This window comes from Symphalangus syndactylus, chromosome 1, assembly GCF_028878055.3.
Source record: "Symphalangus syndactylus isolate Jambi chromosome 1, NHGRI_mSymSyn1-v2.1_pri, whole genome shotgun sequence".
Taxonomy (NCBI): domain Eukaryota; kingdom Metazoa; phylum Chordata; class Mammalia; order Primates; family Hylobatidae; genus Symphalangus; species Symphalangus syndactylus.
In genome coordinates, this window is record NC_072423.2 from 20699849 (window position 1) to 20723683 (window position 23835).

A 23835-nucleotide genomic window follows, 5' to 3' on the forward strand; every position below is an offset into this window, starting at 1 on the left:
CTCACATGAATATAGGCAATTGTCAACAGAACACAACATATTTCTGAGCTGTTTAGAGGTTGTGGCACACACTCAGGAATCATGACACTGAGGTGATATGCACACATGATTAAAAATGCCTTTTCACTGCTTGCAAATGATGTACAATTTAAAAATCAAATCATTTGACTTTATTTTAGCTTTAAGCATAAAGTTTGAAAGTGATACAGAACATTCTGAAATTGAATGTCCAAGACTAACAATACCTGCAGAAATACTCAAAAAAATAAATTATTAATCTTCAGATAGTTCAATTATATCAGCACCTGAATTATATCCTGTTGCTCAATATGAAAGGAATAAATATACTACTTGAAACATTATGTCTTTTACACAGAAAAGAAATTCTAAAAAGTGAGTCAATCACAGCTTCAAAACAAACTTGAGAAAATAAACATAGAGGAATCTCTTGTATTAAACTGGGGAAGCACCTACAAAAGGAAGTATTCATGTAAGTTATTTTCAGTGTGATGCAAAGGCTTATCTCTAAATTTTTAAAAAATCCTTAATAAAGGAAAATGAATTTAATGATTGCCATTAGATTAAATCTTTTTTTCCTAAAAGAAAGGTAAGATATCATTAGTTACCTTTTAAGAGATACTGTGCACATGAAGGCCATTACAGTTATGTGCCTAGTTCAGTAGGAAGATGTATGAGTTTGCTTTATTTATTTCCTGAATTATAAGTAACTTAAATACCCAGCAAGCTGCAAAGAAAAAATAGTCTTTCATCTTGCAAAAGACTTCATGCAGCTATCCTAGTTTTGTAACATTATAGGGGAAAAAGTTCTGCAAGTATCAATACCCACATTTTGTCACTGAGGTATAGTAATGGGAAGTACATTTTCCAAGGATGGTGATACAGTTATTTGTGTTTTTTGTCCTCACCCCAATCTCATCTCGAATTGTAATCCCCATAATCCGCAGGTGTTAAGGGAGGTACCAGGTGGGGAGGTAATTGAATTATAGAGTTGGTTTCCGTCATGCTGTTTCTGTGATAGTGAGTGAGTTTTCAGGAGATCTGATGGCTTCATAAGCATCTGGCATTTGTCCTGCTAGTACTCTCTCCTGCCACCTTGTGAAGAAGACGCCTGCTTCTGCTTCACCTTGCACCAAGATTGTAAGTTTCCTGAGGCCTATCCAGCCATGCAGAACTGTGAGTTAATTTTGTATAAATTACCCAGTCTCAGGTATTTCTTTACAGCGGTGTGGAAATGGACTAATATAGGTGGTCTTTATGTCTTTGGCAACTTATAAATAGAAAACAAACTACCTGAGTCAGAACTGAATCTTGGAATCCAAGTTGAGTGAATGGCAACATATATACATACGTACCTAAGAGGATAAATATTTGACATCTGGACTCCTTTCTTTCATTAGTAATTCTGGTGGTGTTTAAAACAAGCTTTCTAAGTCCCAGTAGTTTGCATATTCATAGTAAGTATAATAATACATTGACTTAATATCCGCAGGCTAGAAAAATAAAACTAGTTCTCAATATTAGATACGTGAAATAATTTCTTTCTTAAGTTGCCTTTTCTTTCTTTGTTCAGGTTATAGTTCCAATTTTTAATCTAATTGGGTTTCAGAAAGGCAATTTTCTATAGTTTAAAAATATTTTTCTTGTAGACAATATCCCCAACTCACATGCTCTCAAATGGTTTGCAATTATTAAATACTTTTTATTCTCATATTTCAAACTAGTTATCTAATTAATCTGTATTTACTCTATAATACAACAAAATGAAGAAGTACTGAAAAGTTTAACGTTTTCTGCATACCTTTACCATCATTTCTAGCCTTCACAGGAAAATAGCTATGAAAGGGCAGAAACAGACAAATAGTGTTCAAGCCTTTATTTGTCCTTAGAAGAAAATGAATGTTTTAATTTTTATACAATTCACGCACATTTACTGTGTCCTTGAATGTAAAATGCAATGTAATATCACACACGGTAACTTTTGTTTTTCTGGGTACTGCCTGTAAAGCAAGGCAAAATTGTTTCAGAAGAAAAAGAAAATCTTTGAAGAGCATTTTTATAAAGTAAAAAGAACTTCATTCTTAATAATTCCGATCGAATGCATCTCCAAAGAGAAAACGATAAGTGCAGTTAAATGTCCTGTCGTATTCCAATAGAACCTCATTTCTCCTGGGTCGATTTCAGCTCTTCCTGTGAAGCTCTTGGGCAGTGGCAGTTTTTAGGCACCATTCCTTGTCTTAATGCTTTGCTGCTAAAATAGGTAAACTTGATGACTTTAGATTATTGCATTCCCTCAAAATTTAATCACATTTTACTTCTTTCAAGAAGATTTAGATACTTAGAATCCTAGAGTCAACTAAAGAGAATTTATTTCTCTTAAAAGTTTTATTATTTGAATTTCTATAGACCTGAGAAAGAATTTTCATTCAGTAGACCTCATCTTTTCAGATTTTCTTAGAATTTGTGGACATGTCTTACAAATCTCCAGTCATACAAAAAAGTAAAGCATAAAGAGAATTAAACAAATATTTCAAAAGTTTAAAATATAATATGAAAACTGGAGCAATAGAATAGTGATGAGTTGCAACAGGTTTTCACATTGGGGATGTCCTTTGATAGTACACAATAATCCTTAAAAGTCATGTTAGCTAATTGGATGCATTCAAAATATGATATTCCGTTTTTTAAAGGGGCTTTCGGGGGTAGTAGTGAGCATAAAGAGTTATTCAACAATATTGTCTTTGGATCTCTCTCTTTCTCTCTGATAGAAATAACAAAATTAAGTAGGCAAGAATGTATTTTTTTACTCATACAAATGGCCAAATTAGTGATGTATTAATAATTGATTATCATTAAGTGGAACTGAATATTTCTTCAACATTTTTTATTGATTTGTTTTTTGTTTTGTTTAGTTTTTATTTTTATTTTTATTTATTTTTTATTTTTTAGAGACAGAGTCTCACTCTGTCACCCAGTGTGGTATGCAGTGGTGCAAACATGGCTCACTGCAGCCTCCCGTCTTAGCCCCCGAGCAGCTGGGACTACAGGCACATGCCACCATACTCAGGTAATTTTTTATGTTTTGTAGAGGTGAGTCTCCCCTGTTGCCCAGACTGGTCTCAAATTCCTTGCCTTGAGCAATCCTCCCCCCTCAGCTACCCAAAGTGCTGGGATAGATGCCTAAGCCATGATGCCTGCCCATTCTCTAACTTTTAGAACAAGTTTCTACCACTACTCTTCTAGAAATAACAACAAAATGATGCAAGAATGCTTGGGCAGGTGGGAGGAGCGCTTTCATTCGTGGGTGGCTTCATACTTACACAATGGAAGTCACTCAGTAATGCCAACCATAATCTAGACCACAAAGACTCCCAAATGACTACCAGAATTAGACATGTTGGCAAATAGGCCACAGTGATAGGCTGTTTCTATTAGTTCATCCATTTGAGTTTATTTTTCCAAAGTAATCTAGGGAAAAAAATGATACAAGATTCCAGTTTGGTAAGATTTCTGTTTATTTGGCAAAGGCAGTGCCTAATACTGTTCTAAGTACTACTTCATAAGTGTTAATACATTTAACTGTTTTAGCATGCATAGGAAGTAGATTCTATTGTTATGCCCACTACATAGATGGTACATTTGAATATAGAGAGGCAAATCCTAGAGAATAGAGTCACTAAGAGAATAAGTAAGCTAGGAACCAGTAGGTCTACATCTAGTGGCTAGAAGTGGTGGTGCCAGGTGGTCTCTCCTAACTACTTCTGAAAAATTCACCTTAAGATGTCTGTGTATGTATGTGTCTGTGCATGTGAGCAGGTTGATAATTTAGTAAATCAGAAATTAGAAGGTCAATACACACCTTTGCTTAAATAATACATGTACTGTGTTGGGATATGGAAGTGTAGGGACAATTTTAGTTGAATTCTGGACATGGTCAATAAGTTCAGTAAGTGTTGAGCTCCTCCTGCTGCCAGAGGTTCTAGGATGTTTCTGTGATCCTTTCTCTCCCCTTAGTTATCTACTTTGCACTTTTGTCTCATCCATCATTAATATTTCTTCCACTTCCTCACGTTCCACTGATGATTTTGCTCTTCTGTTCAGCAAGAACAATAAAAGTAACCTAAGAAGAAATTCCACGTGTTCCCACTTGAACACGTTCCTGTTGATACTGGAATCATTATGCCTTATTATCTCTCATTTTTCTATTTCTGGACTCTTCTTTTTTCTACCTAAGACCAAACTTTATGCACTCACTATACCCATTAACTCTTACCTTCTAAAAGATATCACTTCAGAAATTTTCTCCCCTGCATTAGCTAGAGAAATATTGAACTATTGTCTTATCTTTTAAAAAAACTCTCCTCTGACCTTGCATTATCTTACAGCTATGTCGTCCTCTGCAATCCAACCACGTCACCGTCCAGCAGCCAAAGACTACCAGTAATAGACATATATAGTTCAACAATACTGAGTTTAGTTGTGATTCCCAACAAAGGAGAACACACAGTACATAATTGTTGGGCATCTTAGTATGAGGATGTTAGAAAAGGCATATTATCAGAGCTTGTGTTTAAGTGACATAGGAAAGTTTCAAGAAAGCAAGGTCTCTGAATTTGATGCTGCTGGGAATTAGGATGATATCCTGATTGAATATCTTAAGAAACCTTATCTAAAAGGTAGAAGGAATAAAGGGAAAGGTAAACTCATTGAGTTCATTATAGACAATGATATTTTATTTATTTATTTATTTATTTATTTATTTATTTATTTTTGAGTTGGAGTTTCTCCCTTGTTGGGCTGGAGTGCAATGGCGTGATCTCTGCTCACTGCAACCTCTGCCTCCCAGGTTCAAGCGATTCTCCTGCCTCAGCCTGCAGAGTAGCTGGGATTACAGATGCCTGCCACCACGCCTGACTAATTCTGTATTTTTAGTAGAGATGGGCTTTCACCATGTTGGTCAGGCTGGTCACGAACTACAGACCTCAGGTGATCTACCCACCTCGGCCTCCCAAAGTGTTGGGATTACAGGTGTGAGCCACTGTGCACGGCCCACAGTGATAATTTAAATAGGATTAAGACACAATTTAAGGTTCTTCAGTGGCAGATATTTAAAGGCAATACTATTAATTACACATAAAATTATAATTATATTTTATCTTTTGCCAGCCTTTAAAGCAGATAAAATAAGTCCCCCTCCATTTTATTTTATTGTGTTAGAGTGTATTTTGTCATTTTTACCTTCACTTACATATAATAATTTAAATTTCTTAAAAATACATTAATATGCAAAATGCTTCTCTACTATACTCTGAATCTGTCAGCTGGAAGAGTTTTGACAGTAAATAATACTCAGCAATGGCTTAAACCATTAGGCATTTATTATTTTCTTAATAAGTACAATGAATAAGAATGTATCACTTAAAATACTTCATGATATTCGCAATAGCTGCCATAATTTGAGTTAATATTTTCTAAAGAAAATTTCTAATTTTAAATTTACATAGATTTCCATTAAGCAAATCTATATCAAACCAATCAAATACTCTGTCATTCCCATAGTATTAAAAAGTGATGTCGGTTACAATCTTTATAGACCTTTATTTAAAAAAAAACTAATTGGCTTATTTAAAAATTAGTTATTATCACCTAATATTCCAATAATAAAATATGACCATTACTAATAATTACAATAACTAATTTTTAAATAAACCAATTAGTTTTATTACATATATATATATATACTTTATAGATCATCTCTTAGAATTTTGGAAAAAAAAATACTGTCATATGGAAAAAAGAATTACTGATCAGCAACTCTTTGGCAATCACCATAGAAACTATTGTACTTCCAAGTCTGCATTGTATATATCAGTATTGTCATGTGCAAATCTATCTTATTTTATCTTATCTATTTTGATTTATCTGGGGAACTAAGACAATGCTGTCTTTACTATTCTATTTCTGCTGTAATTAAATATATCATTTGTTATTTATTAAATACAGAAAGATTTCTTTATGTGATCTCGCAGGAGCTAGACTGTCAGGTTGTAGTTTCAGAAAAGCATTTAGGGAAAAAATTGCCTTCTAACTGTGAAAATAATTGCGTTGCATTTATACATTTTTTTTTGAGAATCTGGAACCTTCTCTAGCCTTTCTTTATATTTGTCGATCTTGACATTTTTGAAAAATATAAGCTCCTTATTTTGTATAATGTTGTTTTATGGTTTGTAGTGTGTCCTTCTAAATAGAAATAGGTTATAAATATCTGTCAGTAATAACAAAAGCAATGTTGTGTCCTCAGTGCATCATATCAGGAGACGTTTCACAATATTTGTTTCTAATCTTATTGATCAGCTAATTCATTGGTTCAGGCAGTGTCTCCCATATTTCTGCACCAGAAATTATTATTATTATTATTATTATTATTATTATTTTTCCTCTGTAATTAATAAATATCTTGTGAAAAGAAACGTTGAGTGTTATGTAAACATGTTTGTTGTCTCATGTTATACACTAGTTTTAGTAACCTTTGATGAATTTCTACTTTCATCATCCCTTCAATATTTATTGGTTGGCATCCTACTATAAGAAAATACTTTTATTAATCTTTATTTGTTTGTGCCAGCATGGACTCAGGTTATAACTCAGGTTATAATCCATGCTATTAAAGCGATATCATTGTCTGGAGCAATACCCCGGGTTTGTTTTCCCACAGCTATGGCAAACTGGATGTGGACACACCAGAGTGAGGTTAAGATTGGAAATTTAATAGGCAAAAGAAAGAGAAAAGCTCTCTCTGCTGCAGAGAGAGGGGTCCTGGAGAAAATGCGTTGCCACTTCTGTGGTGAAGTGCAGGACGTTTTATAGATGAGCTTGAGGAGGCAGTGTTTGATTTACATGGGGCATGAAAGATTGGTTAGACCAGGTGTGTGCGATTCGCATAGCGTGCAAAAATCTGGCCACCCCTACTCTAATCTTTGATTATGCAGTTGGGTTCTTTACCTGGCTGGTGCCATGTTGCCTGCTTCTTTTACTGCATGCATGGTGACAAAGAAAAGGGAAGATGGAGCCTCCATGTTGAACATACCCGGCCCACAGGTAGCCTTTTCCTAATGGAACAGCTGCCGGCCTTCACCCATGTACGCTTCCAGCTTGCTTATCTATGTCCGCAGCTTGATTTTTCAGGCTGCTCCTTGTTAAAAAGGAAATGATTTGGGTGCTGATTTTTATTAAAAAGAAAGCCTTGCCGAGGACCCCTTTACCCTCACTATCTGCCTAAATGATTTCTTTCTAGCTCGTCTATCACTCACTATTAGTACTTATTTTGATGGTCAAATTGCAAAAGACTATTTGAAGTGCTTCAAATCAATTATGATTATAAAACTTTCCTTACTCAATATAGAGACAAGTTGGTTCCCTGCATAATATTAGAATTAACATATAATGAATTTTATTTGCTGATTCTCATGGTGGAGAACCTGACAGAGGCACCGGTTGGGACATTTATTTTCTTTCTTTTCTTTCTCTCTTTCTTTCTTTCTTTCCTTCCTTCCTTCCTTCCTTCCTTCCTTCCTTCCTTCCTTCCTTCCTTCCTTCCTTCCTTCCTTCCTTCTTTCCCTCTTTTTTTTTTTGAGACAGTCTCGCTCTGTCACTCAGGCTGGAGTGCAATGGCATGATCTCAGCTCTCTGCAACCTCCACCTCCCGGGTTCAAGCAATTCTCCTGCCTCAGCCTCCTGAGTAGCTGGTACCACAGGCGCGTGCCACCATGACCAGCTAATTTTTATTTTATGTTATTTTATTTTTTATTTTATTTTTTTAATAGAGACTGGGTTTCACCTTGTTGGCCAGGATGGTCTCGATCTCTTGACCTTGTCATCCACCTGCCTTGGCCTCCCAAAGTGCTGGGATTATAGGCGTGAGCCACTGATCCTGGCTGGGACATTTTTCTGGTAGTTGTTAGTGATTAGGAGGAGAGGATGCCCTGAAATGCTAAGCTTTTCACTCCTAAAATTCAATGTACAATATGAAGTCTGCGGAAACACACAACAAAAATTCTGTTATGTAACAAGAATTACTATGACTTAGGTAATCCAAGAACCACATTCAGAGAAAACTGTCTAGTAGCTCTATAGTAATAATATCTCTTTAACTGACTGTTGTATGGCCAGTCACCACGCCATACAGATGCTTACTTCTAAATTAATGAATCAAGGGTAAGATTTGTAGAAGCTGAATTGAAGATGGGGAAGGAGTTTGACATGAATTACAACTAATTTGAATAATAATTTTCTATAAATATCTTACTTTCTTGTTTTATAATTTTTTGGTCTTATTTTTATCAACCCCTATTCTGCTCTAAATTACTGTACTTTCAAGGAACATTGTTTGAACCTTTCGGTAACAGTTTGAGTGGGTTTAAGAATGCAGACACCTTTTTCTAATTGTTTATATATTAATAGCCTTGAAGATGATTTCAACTGCAAACATAACATAGTAATTATCATAACAAAACTGTCCCTTGCCCGTTTCTGGTAGGTGCATTTGATCTCAGTGTGGTTAATACCGAGGATTTTTGTTTCCATCATGCCTTCTACTTCTAGCCCTCATCCATTATGTTTCGCTCCTTCACTTCTAATCTTTACAGTTGCCCAAAATGTTTATCAGGAATTCTTTTGCATTCCTGTTTGATTTGTATATACACCAATGTGGTGCTATGAAGGTGTACTGATATTTAAAACTTAAAGACTTGCCTACATAAATTTGACCATAAGCCTACTTCACACATTTTCTCACTGAAACATAGAGCTTAAAGGGTCATCTTTTTAGGGACCGTTCCCCTCTGACCACCTGAAAGAAAAACAATAAACTTTAATTACTTATACTTACCTACCTATGTGATGTTAATACATACATTTAACAGGTGAAATTACAGTATCATTATATGAAACTTCAAATTATGAACGTTCACAACAATGTTAAGGCAGAATGGAGTTAACCTGGTTCGGGTCCTGCCCTATCACTCAATGCTTGTGGAATGTTGGCCAATTCATCGAAACTCTTAAGAGTTTTACTTTCCTCGTGGGTTAAATGCTGGTAATAATACACGTCCTCAGAAAATATATGTGCAATAATGGTGAAATATACCTTTTTTATTTTTATTTATTTATTTATTTATTTATTTATTTTATTTATTTATTTTTTTTTGAGACAGAGTCTTGCTCTGTCGCCCGGGCTGGAGTGCAGTGGCGCAATCTCAGCTCACTGCAAGCTCCGCCTCCCGGATTCACGCCATTCTCCTGCCTCAGCCTCTCGGAGTAGCTGGGACTACAGGTGCCCGCCACCGCGCCCGGCTAATTGAAATATACCTTATATAAATAAGTTTCTTAAATTTCAGTTCAGGAGCATTTATGTGATTTAAACCTCTCCTATTATAATTATACATAATAAAAATAATAATTCATAATGCATATTTAAAATTTAAAAATGTCCTTTCTAAATAATTGGTACATATTATTCAACTAATTATTTTCATTTTGGAAACTAGATATTACATTTTTAGATTAAGCAAAGTGGAATATGAACCTTTTTAAGTTTTTTATATGAGTGAGACTTTTCTTTGGTCTCTTCCACATGCTTATAGTCATGTACACATTCTACTTAACCCACCATGAACTAGGAGACTAAATTTTATTCATTTATTATTCCTTTTGATGAGGGAACTGGATGGTTTTAGCTAGAAAGGATCTATGCCTGTCATACAACCCTGGCCTTGTTAACAGCTTAGGAAAACAAGTAGTGACACCATGCTCACCTCTGACCCACCATTGATGCTCAAAAAAAAAAAAAAAAAAAAGATAGCAATCTTTGCCTTGAACTAGAACTAAGAGAATCCCCTTTACTACCAAACTGTGAAATGGCAAAAGCACAGCTTAGTTATCTTTATGAAACTTTTAATCAAGATATCGAAGACCACCGAGAAGCAGTATAGATCAGAATTACTCACTGATACATCAATTGAGAGCTGAAGAATTGACCCAGTCCTCAACTCACCCGATTTTCTGGCTATTGAATATATTGTTAAAAGGATTTTGATGGACTAAAGAAGTAGGAAGAGAGCATTTAAAAGAGAAGAAAGGCCGGGCGCGGTGGCTCACGCTTGTAATTCCAGCACTTTGGGAGGCCGAGGTGGGCGGATCACGAGGTCAGGAGATCAAGACCACGGTGAAACCCCGTCTCTACTAAAAATACAAAAAATTAGCCGGGCGTAGTGGCGGGCGCCTGTAGTCCCAGCTACTCGGAGAGGCTGAGGCAGGAGAATGGCATGAACCCGGGAGGCGGAGCTTGCAGTGGGCCGAGATTGCGCCACTGCACTCCAGCCTGGGTGACAGAGCGAGACTCCGTCTCAAAAAAAAACAAAAAAAGAAAAAGAAAAAGAAAAAAGAGAAAAAAAAAAAAAAAGAGAGAAGAAAAAACACAAAATCTTGATTTATGCCACTTAAACCCTGATTATATTGTATCTTTTCTGCACAACCTAAATAAATCCCCCTTTTATTAGAGGGAAAAAATAGGGCTTTATTTTGATCTTCAATAACCCCAGAGAAAGTAATCCAAAACACCATAGAGAGAAAAGATAAATGAAAACACAGAGCCATATTTAATTATCTGATTGTAATTAAAATTGTTTGGGCATCCTGATCACTTTGCATAGGTGTGCCACACATTTTGGTGAATGTACATAATTTATTTTTGCTAGAATTGAAGCTTCATGAATTTATAACAATATTGGTTAAATGGACCATTAAGCTGAATAAATTAAACCAAGTCGTACAACGTCGGTAAAGCTTCCTATAAAGATAGTGGCATAGGAGGCTTCAGGTGAAGTTAAGCTACGATTAAAAAATGGGAAACACCTGGCATGGTGACTCACACCTGTAATTCCAGCATTTAGGGAGGCAGAGGCAGGAGGATAACTTGAGGTCAGGAGTTAAAAGCCAGCCTGGGAAACATAATGAGACCTTGTCTAAAAAAAAAAAAAAAAAGTGGGGGCAGTGGTGGTGTCACATAAGGCAGTGGAACATTCTAGAATTCTGATTAACAAGGATCACACTGGTTATAAGCATGTTAAACTCTGTATTTTATCCTTGTCCCTTATGTTCTGGCAGGTTATCTTTTTTTCTCTATGTGGCAGACTAGCTAATGTATTGCATTCTATTTTTTAGCTTCACAAGTTCCTTCTTGCACAGTGTCTAATATAGTATACACACTCTCCCTAGTACTTCTAGCTTCAAAGATATATTTAAACCTTAAATATACTGTTTGGTTATTTTGCAAGTATACACCATCATAGATCATCTTTTCATTATTCCTTGTGTTGTATTCTATATTCTACATTTTTCTTGTCATGTTTCTGATAATTACCTGAATTATCTGAAGTTCTTGGAGATTTCTATGAACCACCTCCTTCATGGTGGGTTATCGTCTGTGTTTGGTCATTTTTGACTGCTAATTCATATTCGGTCTAAAATAATCTATGGGAGGTAAGGGTGAAACTGTCCTCAGATGACATGAGCACCTTCATGGATCTTGGCTTGATGCAGGTACCTTGCTGCCTTCCACGAGCCCAGCACTAGGTTGGAACTACCCCCGTGGCAACTTCAGTGGACCTGTTTGTTGCTAGTTTAGCTTCATAAGATTTAGCTTTTTCTTTCTTTTTTTTCTTTTTCTTTTTGGAAAAGGTGGAGTGCTTGTTGGGATTTTTCTCCTACCCTTGTGTGCCAACTATTCAATAACAAGTTTATGAATCTGCAAAGCAGGTAACCCTCAGAAAATCCGGTCTACTGTGTTTTTATGCTCTCGTCCATCCTTACAACGATGTCCTACCTCAAAGACGTAATAGAGAATAGATTAGGACATACTGGTGAAGTGTCCTTGTAATGACAATATAAATATTTCTATTTTTCTCATTACATTGAAACAGAATTTAATGTCACTTCCTGATTAAGTCATTTTTAAAAAAGAATCATAAAGAAGTTTCATAATCCTAGTGAGGAAACTAAAGCATAATTAAGATTGGAAAGTTCAATTATTAGAGTTCCAGCTATCTTTTCCTCTTAAACCAAACCATCATTTATTGACAGTCTAATGTAAAAAGATAAAGGGCAAAATGTCCCAGTGTTGTTTTTTTTTCTTCTTCTTCTTCTTCTTTCATTTCTACCATTTACTTCACGTGTTTTATTTTGTTGTTGTTGTTTGTTTGTTTTGCATAAGTTAGTTATTCTGGGCATCAAAGTTTTTCCTTAAAAAACCTAACACTTCCTAACTTGAGTGATTCACAGACTTATAAGAAAATTGAAATCATGTATATTTTAGAATGTTATGGAACTTAAAATTACATATCTATGGAAAAACTTTATTATGATAATTTTATATTAAAAATTCAGTCACTTAGAAGAAAATGTTAAACTTTAATTACAATGATACTCATTTTCTGTATCGAGTTGTCAGGAGGTATAAGTTGGAAACCAGGTTGGCGCCACCATCACAGCTGAGAATGATGACAACAGAAGTCTTCATTGTAGTGTGTCAGGTCTTTTGAGGTTCCAAGAATTGCGGAAATTATTTTCTTCTATGTATCTTACTCTGTGACAATTTTTTCTTATTTTTTTTTAAATACAGCAAAACACACAAGAATACACAGCAATACACTCAGCTCTCACATTCTCATGGCTTGTCTTCCTACACTTATTCCAGTTCAGAGTACACTTTGTATACATCTCTTCACTTGTTAGTTCTGAAACAGTACTCTATTTCTTATATTTGTTTTAAACATCTCCGATACTGAATATTGTAGGAGTCTATTTGCCTGAAAGATAGCACTTGAGCTGAACGAAAATAATCTATTCGGTTCTGACACACATCCTGACCTCAGATTTTATGCTTCATGTCTCATTTCCAAGGTTAAGTGAACTGGATTTTCAGGATCAATTCTGCAGTCAATTGAATTAACATTTTTAAGGCTCTTTTACTATACAAGTGACTCATATATAAGCAAAAACATTACAAAAGTGGTTTTAATTCTTTTCAATGTAATTATAATGGAATCTCATAAACATAAAAATTATAGTTTCATTGAAAGTAATGCTGTGTGTTTTACTAATGTGAATTGTTCGTTCCTCTAAATTTGAGAAAAAAAATTCTGAAATCTCTACTAAAGAGAAGCTTTATAAGTGTGGAATTTTTCCTCAGTATGCTCATATAATTTAATTGTAGAGGTTGGATCTAATAGACATCTTAAAAACTACAAAGAAAATATTTAAAAGTCATTTACTTTACTTCAACATTTCGCCTCAAATTGTGTGTGTTCCTGCACATGTGTATGTATGTGTGCACATGCTGTCTATATATATACACACACATACACACACATAAGTCAAAGACAAATACATAATATATACTATATATAAGTTGTGTAGTGAGTTATTGTTCCTTTTCCTTTTATTTTTGGGCATTTAAAATTACTGCATGTAAAGTGAAATTGCTATATAGTTATCTAATGGTTTAAAACTTGATTGTTCTTAAAGTATTGGTCATATACAATATACAACATATTCCAGATCTTGATATACAAACACATAGCATTTATACTCACAAAAATAGAACATGAAGCTGTAGGGTAGTGAATCATATAATTTTTTCCTGCTTATAAAATATAAACCATTAGCATAATTATATTCATTAATAAAATGAAAATGCAAGTTTGTTTTTGAATGAAAGTATGCTGTACTTCTCAACATTCTCATTGGTTACATAGTTATTAATATATTTGTTTCTAGTATCTGTTCACATGAGCATAAAATAACCAGATAGCTAAGAGCTAAAGTTGAGAAGAGAGCTTATTAACATTCATCTTGGCATCACTGACAAAAAGTAATATCCATTGTATATTATTTTTTAGTTTCCTAGAGTTTCTTCATTTATAAGAGATTAAGATGAGCTGTTGTAAGATATAAGTGAGTTTGAGTCATCAAGAGTGCATTGCATTCAGGATGGTTTTCATGTTAAGTCAATATCATTGCATCTAATTTTTTCAAGTGTATAAATTATTAATTACACATATGTCATCGTGACTTTAAAAAGTATTGTATCCTCTAGAACTTCATTTTCTTTATCTACTCTGGATGGCTGGAAGACCACTTAACTTATACCCATTATTGTCTTTTTCTCTATTCTGGTGTTTTGTGTTCAGCGATGAGGGTGGGATCATCTAAAGGCAGGTCTTTATCTTTCACTCAGTTATCATCTTAAGTAGGAAAGATTTGTTCTTTATTTGTAATCCCATTCACATATGGATATCATTAATTCATATGAATGGTTGAATTATGTTGAGTTAAACTTCAATCTTTTAAGATCTTATGACTGTATTTGAGCGGCTTCAATTAATTATGACAATTATCTATTTGAATATTATTTCCCAATTTAGGATACCAAGTTGCATGTATTTTTCCTTTATGTATATATCTCCAAACAGAAATTCTCCGTTTACCACATAACAATTATCAACCTTTTTACATAATTCCCATAATAAAACTTTATCTTTTTATAGGGTTTTACAGTTTACACAGTCTTTCACTTAATCATTCATAAGCCTCTGAAACAGGATAATAATTAACTCAATTTTAATCATGAAGCTATAAAAGTTCAGAAAATCAAAATGGCATCTAGGGCACAGCAAAAATGTGGCGAAACTGAGCTTCTGAACTAGATTTTATAACCACAGACCAGAGGTAATTTCTGGTATACCACACTGACACCAAAGCCCAGTAACATTTAATAACAAATAATTCACACTCTATATTCTGTGTTAACAATGAGATTAAATCTGCACAATAATACGTGACAATTATACAAATAATTCAGCTAAATGTTCTTTCCTTAGCCACCAAAATCCTTACCTTAATATAAATTAGATTGTTACAGCAAATAAGATATTTCTCCTTTCATTCGGTACCATATTTTCTAGTCTTATTGCCTAACAGTCGCTTGGCAGGTGACAACAATATGCCAGCATTAACCAGGAATTATGAGACTCTTATTTTTACATTGCTTCATATAAATCTCTCAAGGTTCCCAATCACACACATAAAAACACACACACACGGCCGGGCGCGGTGGCTCACGCCTGTAATCCCAGCACTTTGGGAGGCCGAGGCGGGCGGATCAAGAGATCAGGAGATCGAGACCACGGTGAAACCCCGCCTCTACTAAAAATACAAAAAAATTAGCGGGGCGCGGTGGCAGGCGCCTGTAGTCCCAGCTACTCCGGAGGTTGAGGCAGAACGGCGTGAACCCTGGAGGCGGAGCTTGCAGTGATCGGAGATCGCGCCACTGCACCCCAGCCTGGGCGACAGAGCAAGACTCGGCGTAAAACAAAACAAAACAAAACAACAACAACAACAACAAAATACACACACACACACAGGCACACATCCTTTTCAGTTACATTCTAAGCCAGTAGAAGTTAGCACAACAATGCAAAAGTGTCAGAATGCAACACACACTGCCTGTCTTGATTTGCTTGAAAAATTTCCCACAGAATTATACGTTACAATGTCTGCCAAATCACAGCCTTAAACATCTCCCATTTTTCTTAAGGGCTTATCCCACTCTTCTGAAATAATTTCAATTACATTTAAAATGCAAATACTATTATTCCTTTCTTGTTGTTTATTATATCCAGCCAACCAACTAACATGATTATATTAGCTTTCATTGCCAACTTTCATACACCGTCATATATACACACAATATACATTAATCATAATTAAAAAATAAACACACACTAACAGAAAATAAATTGGCTTATCTATTATTTGTCATATATATTTCACTTGCCTCCAGGCATCGTGGACCAGAAAGAGTTAAAAAATAAGTTGAAGCTTACATCAACTTTAATTTGATTAGGTCAACTGTAAATAAAACTTTAAATGGTGACTTGGAAAATAATTAGGGTTATTATTAGAACAGTTTGTAAGTGAATACATGTTAAATTGAAAATCTGAAGATTAATATTTACAGCTAGTGCTTTAAAACTTTAACATGTTTAAACTAAATCATTTAGCTTTTTGCAGTTTAGCTTAGTTTATTTTAAGCTGCTTTAGATTTTATATTTCAATATAAATGCTTACACTATTTGCATTTGCGTTTCTTGGGCATGTGGGTCACATCATAAATATCATTCCTACATTGTGTAACTATGCCGTTGACATGAAAATAATTGCCTATGTCTGTTTATCGTCCAATGTAGTAAATGTAATTGTGCATGAAGATAAAGTAATTTAAAACTTCCTCAGAGGGCAGAGTGAAAAGGCAGCTACCATTACTTAACCACTACTACCTCCTGCGTCTATCTTGTAGACAACTAACCTCATTGTAGTCATCAGCAGAGCTTCCTGGCAAATAAAGATATTTACCAGATCCCAGATCTGGTGATTGCTTGTAGAAAAATCAAAAATCTACTTATTGCCTGCAAATTACTACCCAATTTTTTCTTGATGTCTCTTTCCTGATTTTGTTCTTTAGCTGGCTGATCTTGGAATATTTCTTTAACAGACTAATTTGTGAACTGAGACTGATAATTTAAGCTTGATCTCCAGAAATCCATTTTCTTAAGATTTGATTTTTATATTTTTATGTTGATTTTTAATAATGCAATGGTGACAATTCAGATTAAAGGCTTGGGTGTATTTCCTTGACATAGACAGTAACAAGTAAAATGCATCTGATTTTTCAATAAATTAAACTGTTCAAAATGGGCATAATTTGGCACACCCTGAGTTTCTATTGATGCTCCTGTATGGACAAGTGGAAAATAATTAAATGTATTGACTTCCTGAACTATTATCTCTACTTGAAATTTAGCCATTGTTTTCCATAAAGAAGTGAATCCTCTCCCTGTCTACAAGTAGCTCCAAGGATTTCACATCAGGAAATCACTACCACATACATTGATATTTAGTAGTAAAATATGGCATAAATTCCTTACATGTCATTATTTTAAACCATATAAATTCATACTATATTTACAATTATGACATTTCCTTTTATAAAATAATTTAAGCAGTAGAGTGCTGGTAAATGTTTAACAACTTGTTCTCCAGAGAAAAGGGTAGTGTTTGCTGATTACTGTTGTGGTCTAAATAATCCCACCAAGGCTGACATCAACCTACCAAAATGATATCACTGTACCTGGAGTTGGGAAGAGATATGCAGAATTAGTTCTTGTGAGCTCATTCTAGTTGGTTTCAGTATAATACTGAATTTAAGCAACTTGATAATATATATTTATTTAAATGATATTTGGAGAATTTGCCAACTAGATTTAATATTAATTTTATCAATCAACTCTTCAATCTCTGTTTTTGAAACAAAGCCTATATCTCAAGTATTGTCAGTCATCATATATAGCATTAGATTTCAGAAGAAAAAAGAAAACTAAAATAAGCAATGGCAAAAAATTTACTACTATTACAATTAAGCTTAGAATACTTCATATAAATACTACCTATATTAGGAACATTCTTCCAGCCATCTCAAGAAATTTTTTTAATTAAAAAAAAAACCACTGAATGAAATGTAATACTGTATTGATATAATCATCCACACATAAATAGCAATTGGGTATATGCAATAATTTTAAATTATTATTTAAATGTGAACCTTTCTTTTTCCAATCTATCATTGGTAACCATTTGAAGAAAATAATGAGAAAAAACACACATTTTTAAAGCAGAAAAAGCAGAGTGAATGATGTGTGTTCCTTTTCTAAAATACATCCACACCTCCGTTTAGTGGTATGTGCAAAAATCAGCAGTTTTGACAACATAATCCAAATGTACTAAACTATTTCTTCTTCTTGCAGACAACAAGGGGATTATTACAAACTGTTTTCTCAGCACCTTGCTGACTTAATATCTATGTAATTCCTGCACCACACTCTGATTTTATTGAACTGGGTAAATACACTGTTTTTTTGTTTTTTTGTTGTTGTTGTTGTTTGTTTTTGTTTTTTTTGTTTTTTTTTAGTTTGAAAAACTTGCATGTGTGATTAAAAGTTATGAACAGTATCTTTCACTATTATAATTTTTTAAAATATATACGCATATTAATACAGCAAGAAGCATATCTATATAGTCATAAAACAATATCTACAAAATTCTATTCAAATTAAAGAACTGTTTGCAGGTAATCAAATTTATTGGATTATTTATATTTATGAAGTTGAAGGCCACTTTTACATACTTCATTTCTAAAGTTTGGCTGCAAGTTTACAGAATCCTACATAGTTCTTCTTTGTGTAATCAACATATTAATATTCTAATTCCACTGTCTACCTTTCAAAAAGCACTTTTAGAACATGATTCTCTACACAGTGTTTACTATCTGTAAATGTATTAGGAACCCAACAATGAATTATTTTTAAAAGGAGAAAGGAAGAAAAAAATAAATCCATTCTTACTTGAATATATATGCACATTAGACTAGTATTAATCTAGGAAAAATAATAGGTAGGAACATCATTTTGGTCATGAAAGTCATACTGTAAGAAGCTCAACTCAAACACATGATGACTTGCAATTGCCTTCCTTCCTTTGGCACATCTAAACCACACAGAAATCATACATTGCTTAATTCTTGAGGGACATATTTGCATCAGAATTTGAAGACGGATTTTAATTTTTATAACATTATATTAAGACTTTTAAAAGCTCAATATTTTACTCAATATGTTTGCAGCAAGAAAGGCTGTGTTCTCGAAAGTCTTTGGAGCATGTAGAACTCATGATATTGAAAAATAATTCTTGCATCAAAGAAAATCTCCATTCCCTCTGAAGTCGTTCTAAAATACAAATATTTTATTTCAATGTTTTGACATTCTAATGGCTCAGAAGAACAAGTTATATGTCCTTGTAGCTGTGCTCCTCTTTGAGATGTGAACTGCAACAGGGCTCAATTGCTTTACTATTATTTCTCCATTTCCATGCTTCATTTCCTTCATGTAGCTCGGGCTGGAGAAAAATCAGCATGTTCTGATGAGTTTAATACTATGAGGCAGTATGATGGACCTGAATTTAGTGGAGATTGGAGCTCCAAAATAAATACAACACCATGTGTCAAATAAAAAAGAAATTCTCCTGTACAAATCAGAAGAGGTAATAAAAATCAATGAATAGACAGCAACTTTTTTTTGATCATACCTACACAAGCATCTCAAAATTATCAAATTATTTACCTTTTTCTTATTTGGAACACTTTATAATTTATTGGATAAACAATGGTTTATATTGCCTTAAACTAAATTTTATTGGCTTTGTGGTAGGGTTTTCAGTTAGGAAGGAATTTCTGAGAATTTATATATTCCTAAATAAAATATGTCTGTTAATCAAGAGCAATATAATTCTGTTGGATTCTATAATATAGTAAGCTATAAGCATCTCTGTAAATTAAATTTGTCCCAAGTTTTGATATTCAAGAAGTTCCAGGGTTTTTCAATAGCTCATCATGTTCTATTCCTCTCAATGACAGTACCATGAAGGTATGTACAGGGCATCTCTGACTCACTGACAACACAGGGCACTACTTTCTCATAGAGGTTTGGTGCCTTTGCAGGTATATGAGAGTTGCTATCTATTCACAAACCACTGAGCACTTATTTTCATCAAAACACCTTCAAATGCTCAGTCTGTGGTCAGTGCAGTCCCTTAGATAAGTCTAATGAAGATATGCCTCACCAAGGCAGAAATCTAAACAATTAAAAATGGAGAAATATTTACAACCATCTGTCTCCAGCAAGTGGAGTTCTTGTTTTCTGTATGTAGTGGTTTATTATTCTATTTTATTTTATTTTTTGCTGTTACTTTTTCTTCAGTACATTTCAAATTAAGGTTCCAAGGCTATGAGTACAAACTCTCTTGGCCAGTCCCATACATGTCCGCGAGTCGTTTAAAGCGAGGTCCCCAGTCACTTAGGTAGTCATAGTTCTGATCAGAGTTTGAGCTGATGGAATCTAAAGAGCTAAGTGATTCAGCAACTGAGCCATTTCCTTCAAAAGCATATGTCTGGAGGGAGTCATAAGGAGGAGCACCAGGATCAACATCGGCTTCTTTTAATCTTTCCCAAATAAATTCCCTAAAGATGACATTATCTGGGATACTTTTAAAAGCTGGTCGACTCAGGAATTGAATTTCTGGAGTCACATCCCTCCGGGTCTTGGTGTCTCGGATGACGTTGAGGTTTCTCAGTGCAGCCATGTCAAAAGCTTCTGTGTCCTCCTCTCCCCCGCCCTCATCATCATATCTCACAATATTTTCTCTGATGTCTCTTTCTTCGTCAAAAATAAGGGGCTCTTTTTTCCGTCTTCTCATAGTGATAATAAGGAGGATCAACACTGAAACAATGAGACAGGAAGAGAAGTTTCAGTAAACTCACCCATTGCCCCATGTCATGGTAAAATTAGGCCTAGGAGGCTGAATTACAGGTTTTCTTCCCTTTAAAGAGAAATGAATTGGCCACCTACTTCCACGAGGATTCACAGCGGTAGATGTGCTAAACTTGCTAAAATGGCTTTAAAATAGAACACTTTTATACATCAAGGAACCCTTTTCCACACCTGTTCAGAACTGATGTCTTCCTCTTTAACGTAACCTCCAATGTATTTGATAGAAGAAATTGAAGGGCCAGTTCATAATAAATATAATCATTTCAAAGCCAGGAAACACAAAGGGATTTTTTTGAACTCCTTAATTGCTGGAAAGGCAAATTGCAATTCATAAATGTTTTGTGTCTAATTTAACAACTGCAATTTCAGAAAGAAATGGATTATAGCATTCAGTCAGGTTCTTTGAAGAAATGCCTACTCCTTCTCTATGAAAGTCAACTGTTAAATAAAATCCAGCATGTCAGGCCATTTACAAAGATTAAAAGCTTCTCTATAATAAATTGAGTCCCACTTTCATGTATAAAATACTGAACTTGGTCTTTATCCATTATACCTACAGACAGAATACAAGCTGTGAGATTTTCAGCAACTGTCAAAGATAAATTTAAGAAATGAATCACCCCTTTAATGTTAGGAATTTATCTTCCTATATCAAAACTAAAAATCACATCTTAAAGCAGGAGGTTGCACTGTAAAGCAAATAAGAACAACTACACTGGCTATTTGGGGGACTTCAACAAGCAATGTATTCTGTGCATCTTTCACTAGTATACACAGATAAGGAAAGTGCTCTGGCCTCTGAGTGACTGCATGCTCCTTGAATTGGGAATACATTTGATTTCATTGCTACTTCAACTAAACTACAATGAAATAAAAAGAGTATTGTTGAATTCTGGAATTTAAAATTACTCCTTGTATATCTTTCTGTTCCCATAAGTAGTCTGGTATTCACCTTCCTTCCCTGTTAAGTGCATTGTCCTTTCTTGTCTACTGAGAATTAGCAGTTTCACCACTCTAATGCCTTGTAGTTCTCAAGGTACATGCCAGAATGCTACAACAGGAGCTGCAGCTTTGGTGTTACAAAGGTCTTGTCCAACCTTCCTACATATTAGCTGTGTGATGTTGGAACAAGTAACTTTCAAACTAACTGAAATTAGCAATATATGATAATAATAGTCAACATCAATCTTCACAGTGTGGACTGAAGAGATAAAGAAGATTGGAAATAACATAAGTAGCGTTAGCAGAATCCCAGTTACTTATCAGTATGCAACACAGCAGTTTGTTTTTAAGGTAACAAGCAGAGTAGAAAGTGTACCATATATGGCTAGGCATATGTACCAAAGATTAAATGGGAAATAGGAAAGGTGGTACCGTGAGAAATGAAGGTCTGCACACAGGACATATTATTTAACACTCACAACAATTCTCTGGGGTAGGTGTTTTTCCATTTGATGGTTGTCTTAGACACATAAAATAACCTGTCTAAATGTGATTAAATGCAATAGTGAGGGATGAGGCATACTCCATCTCAGTCTGTCTTCGAAGCCCTCGCACTATTTATAACACTGTATGCTTAGTACTTTCATAGAAGGTGATTAAAAAACAAAGGCTAAGGGTGACAAGTATGAAAGCTCAAAAGGCAATTTGCTTGCTCAAGAAAGATAACAATTTTTAAAAATACATGGATGAATAAACGATTATTTTATATTTATATACAACTTTAGTTTCTGAAATTTTTCACACTTTCCCCAAAATGAAAGTAATTGTAGTAGAAAGAAAGTAGAACTCAGTAGGACTTCTTAGTGAGAAATCAAAGTAAACCATGGAATGAAGAGGGGTGTTGAGAGAGAATAGTGATGAGATGCACAGATGGAGGCAGGTAGAAATAAGACATCTGTTACACATGTTGAACAGCAAAATTAAGGAGGAGAAATGTCCAGTTGAGAACAAAAGGATGTAAGAAATGAATGAGTATGAGAGTCAGTTAGGGTATAAAGAGGGTAAGAGTTATATAATAATTAGATGGTCTTTTATTTTAAATCAATGTCTAAGTAGACAAAACATTTCAAAATTATCAATTATTTAATTATAATAAATTTTGTCATAAATATATTGCTATAGATAGTATATATCAATTATTTCCTATATTCTATTGTAAATGTATTTCATGCTACTGATAAACTTGACTTTTGATTCTCAAGTCTTCAATCAAAGTAAAACTCTATAAAGTACCTGTGGGTATTTCAGCCCTAAGGTACAATACACATCAAGGATATTGATGTATTATGCAGTTTGCTTTATTTCCCAATCTTGTCCAAGGCAAAGAAAAACATGGTATTTTGGAAGGTTAGATAATTTAACATTTGAATGATCTCGGAAAATATTAATTTCTAACCATGCAAGCGCATACAAAAAATAGAATTTAATGTTTACATAGAACAAGAATTAACTGTTCTTCATAGACTATGGTGCTAGTCACTGTATTAAGAAGAATACTCTGCCTAAGTAAGCATAAGATTATATATTTTAGGCTGGGTGTGGTGGCTCACGCCTGTAATCCCAGCACTTTGGGAGGCCGAGGTGGGCAGATCACGAGGTCAGGAGATCGAGACCATCCTGGCTAACACGGTGAAACCCCGTCTCTACTAAAAATACAAAAAATTAGCCAGGCATGGTGGTGGGCACCTGTAGTCCCAGCTACTCGGGAGGCTGAGGCAGGAGAATGGCGTGAACACGGGAGGCGGAGCTTGTAGTGAGCCGAGATTGCGCCACTGCACTCCAGCCTGGGCAACAGAACGAGACTCTATTTCAAAAAAAAAAAAAAAAAAAAAGATTATATATTTTAAGAGGTTTTATCATTTCTCTTTTCTGTCATATGACCTCTACTTCTGAGTGGAAATAGAAGAAAAGATTTAGTTCTAGCTGAAATTTAGCCATGTGTGACACTTAGATTGTTCTGGTTGTTCAGGAATTTACATATCTGTTTAACAAAAATATGTTAACCATTTATTATATGCATTAGGTATTGTAGTGTAATATTGCACATAGAAGCAGACATACAACATTTACTCATGGACCTTACAATTCAGTGGGACCAACAGATATTGATCCAAACATTAAAATAAATAAATGTAAAAGTAAGATTGCAATAATTACTCCAAAAGAGGGAAACATGATCTTATAAAGAAGTGTACTAGGGGAAATAGATACAGATGAGAAAGACTTAACTGATGATAACTGGAGGCTGAGGATAGGGACGGGAAGGAGATGTGATATGGAAGAACATGTTTGGTACAGTGAGGACAGTGAGCAAATATTT

At 34.5% G+C, this 23835-nt stretch overlaps 1 protein-coding gene across 2 annotated transcripts in view; it reads right to left on the reverse strand.

Annotated features, from left to right (window-relative positions):
• Positions 1-10672: 10672 nt before the first annotated feature.
• CDH7 (cadherin 7) overlaps positions 10673-23835 on the reverse strand; it is a 137161-nt gene continuing 123998 nt past the window's right edge. For both annotated transcript variants that reach the window (XM_055296971.2, XM_063637644.1), the window contains exon 12: positions 10673-20462. In XM_055296971.2, coding sequence (XP_055152946.1) covers positions 19969-20462 — 494 coding nt within the window. In that variant the 3' untranslated portion in view covers positions 10673-19968. The remainder of the gene's footprint in view (positions 20463-23835) is intronic.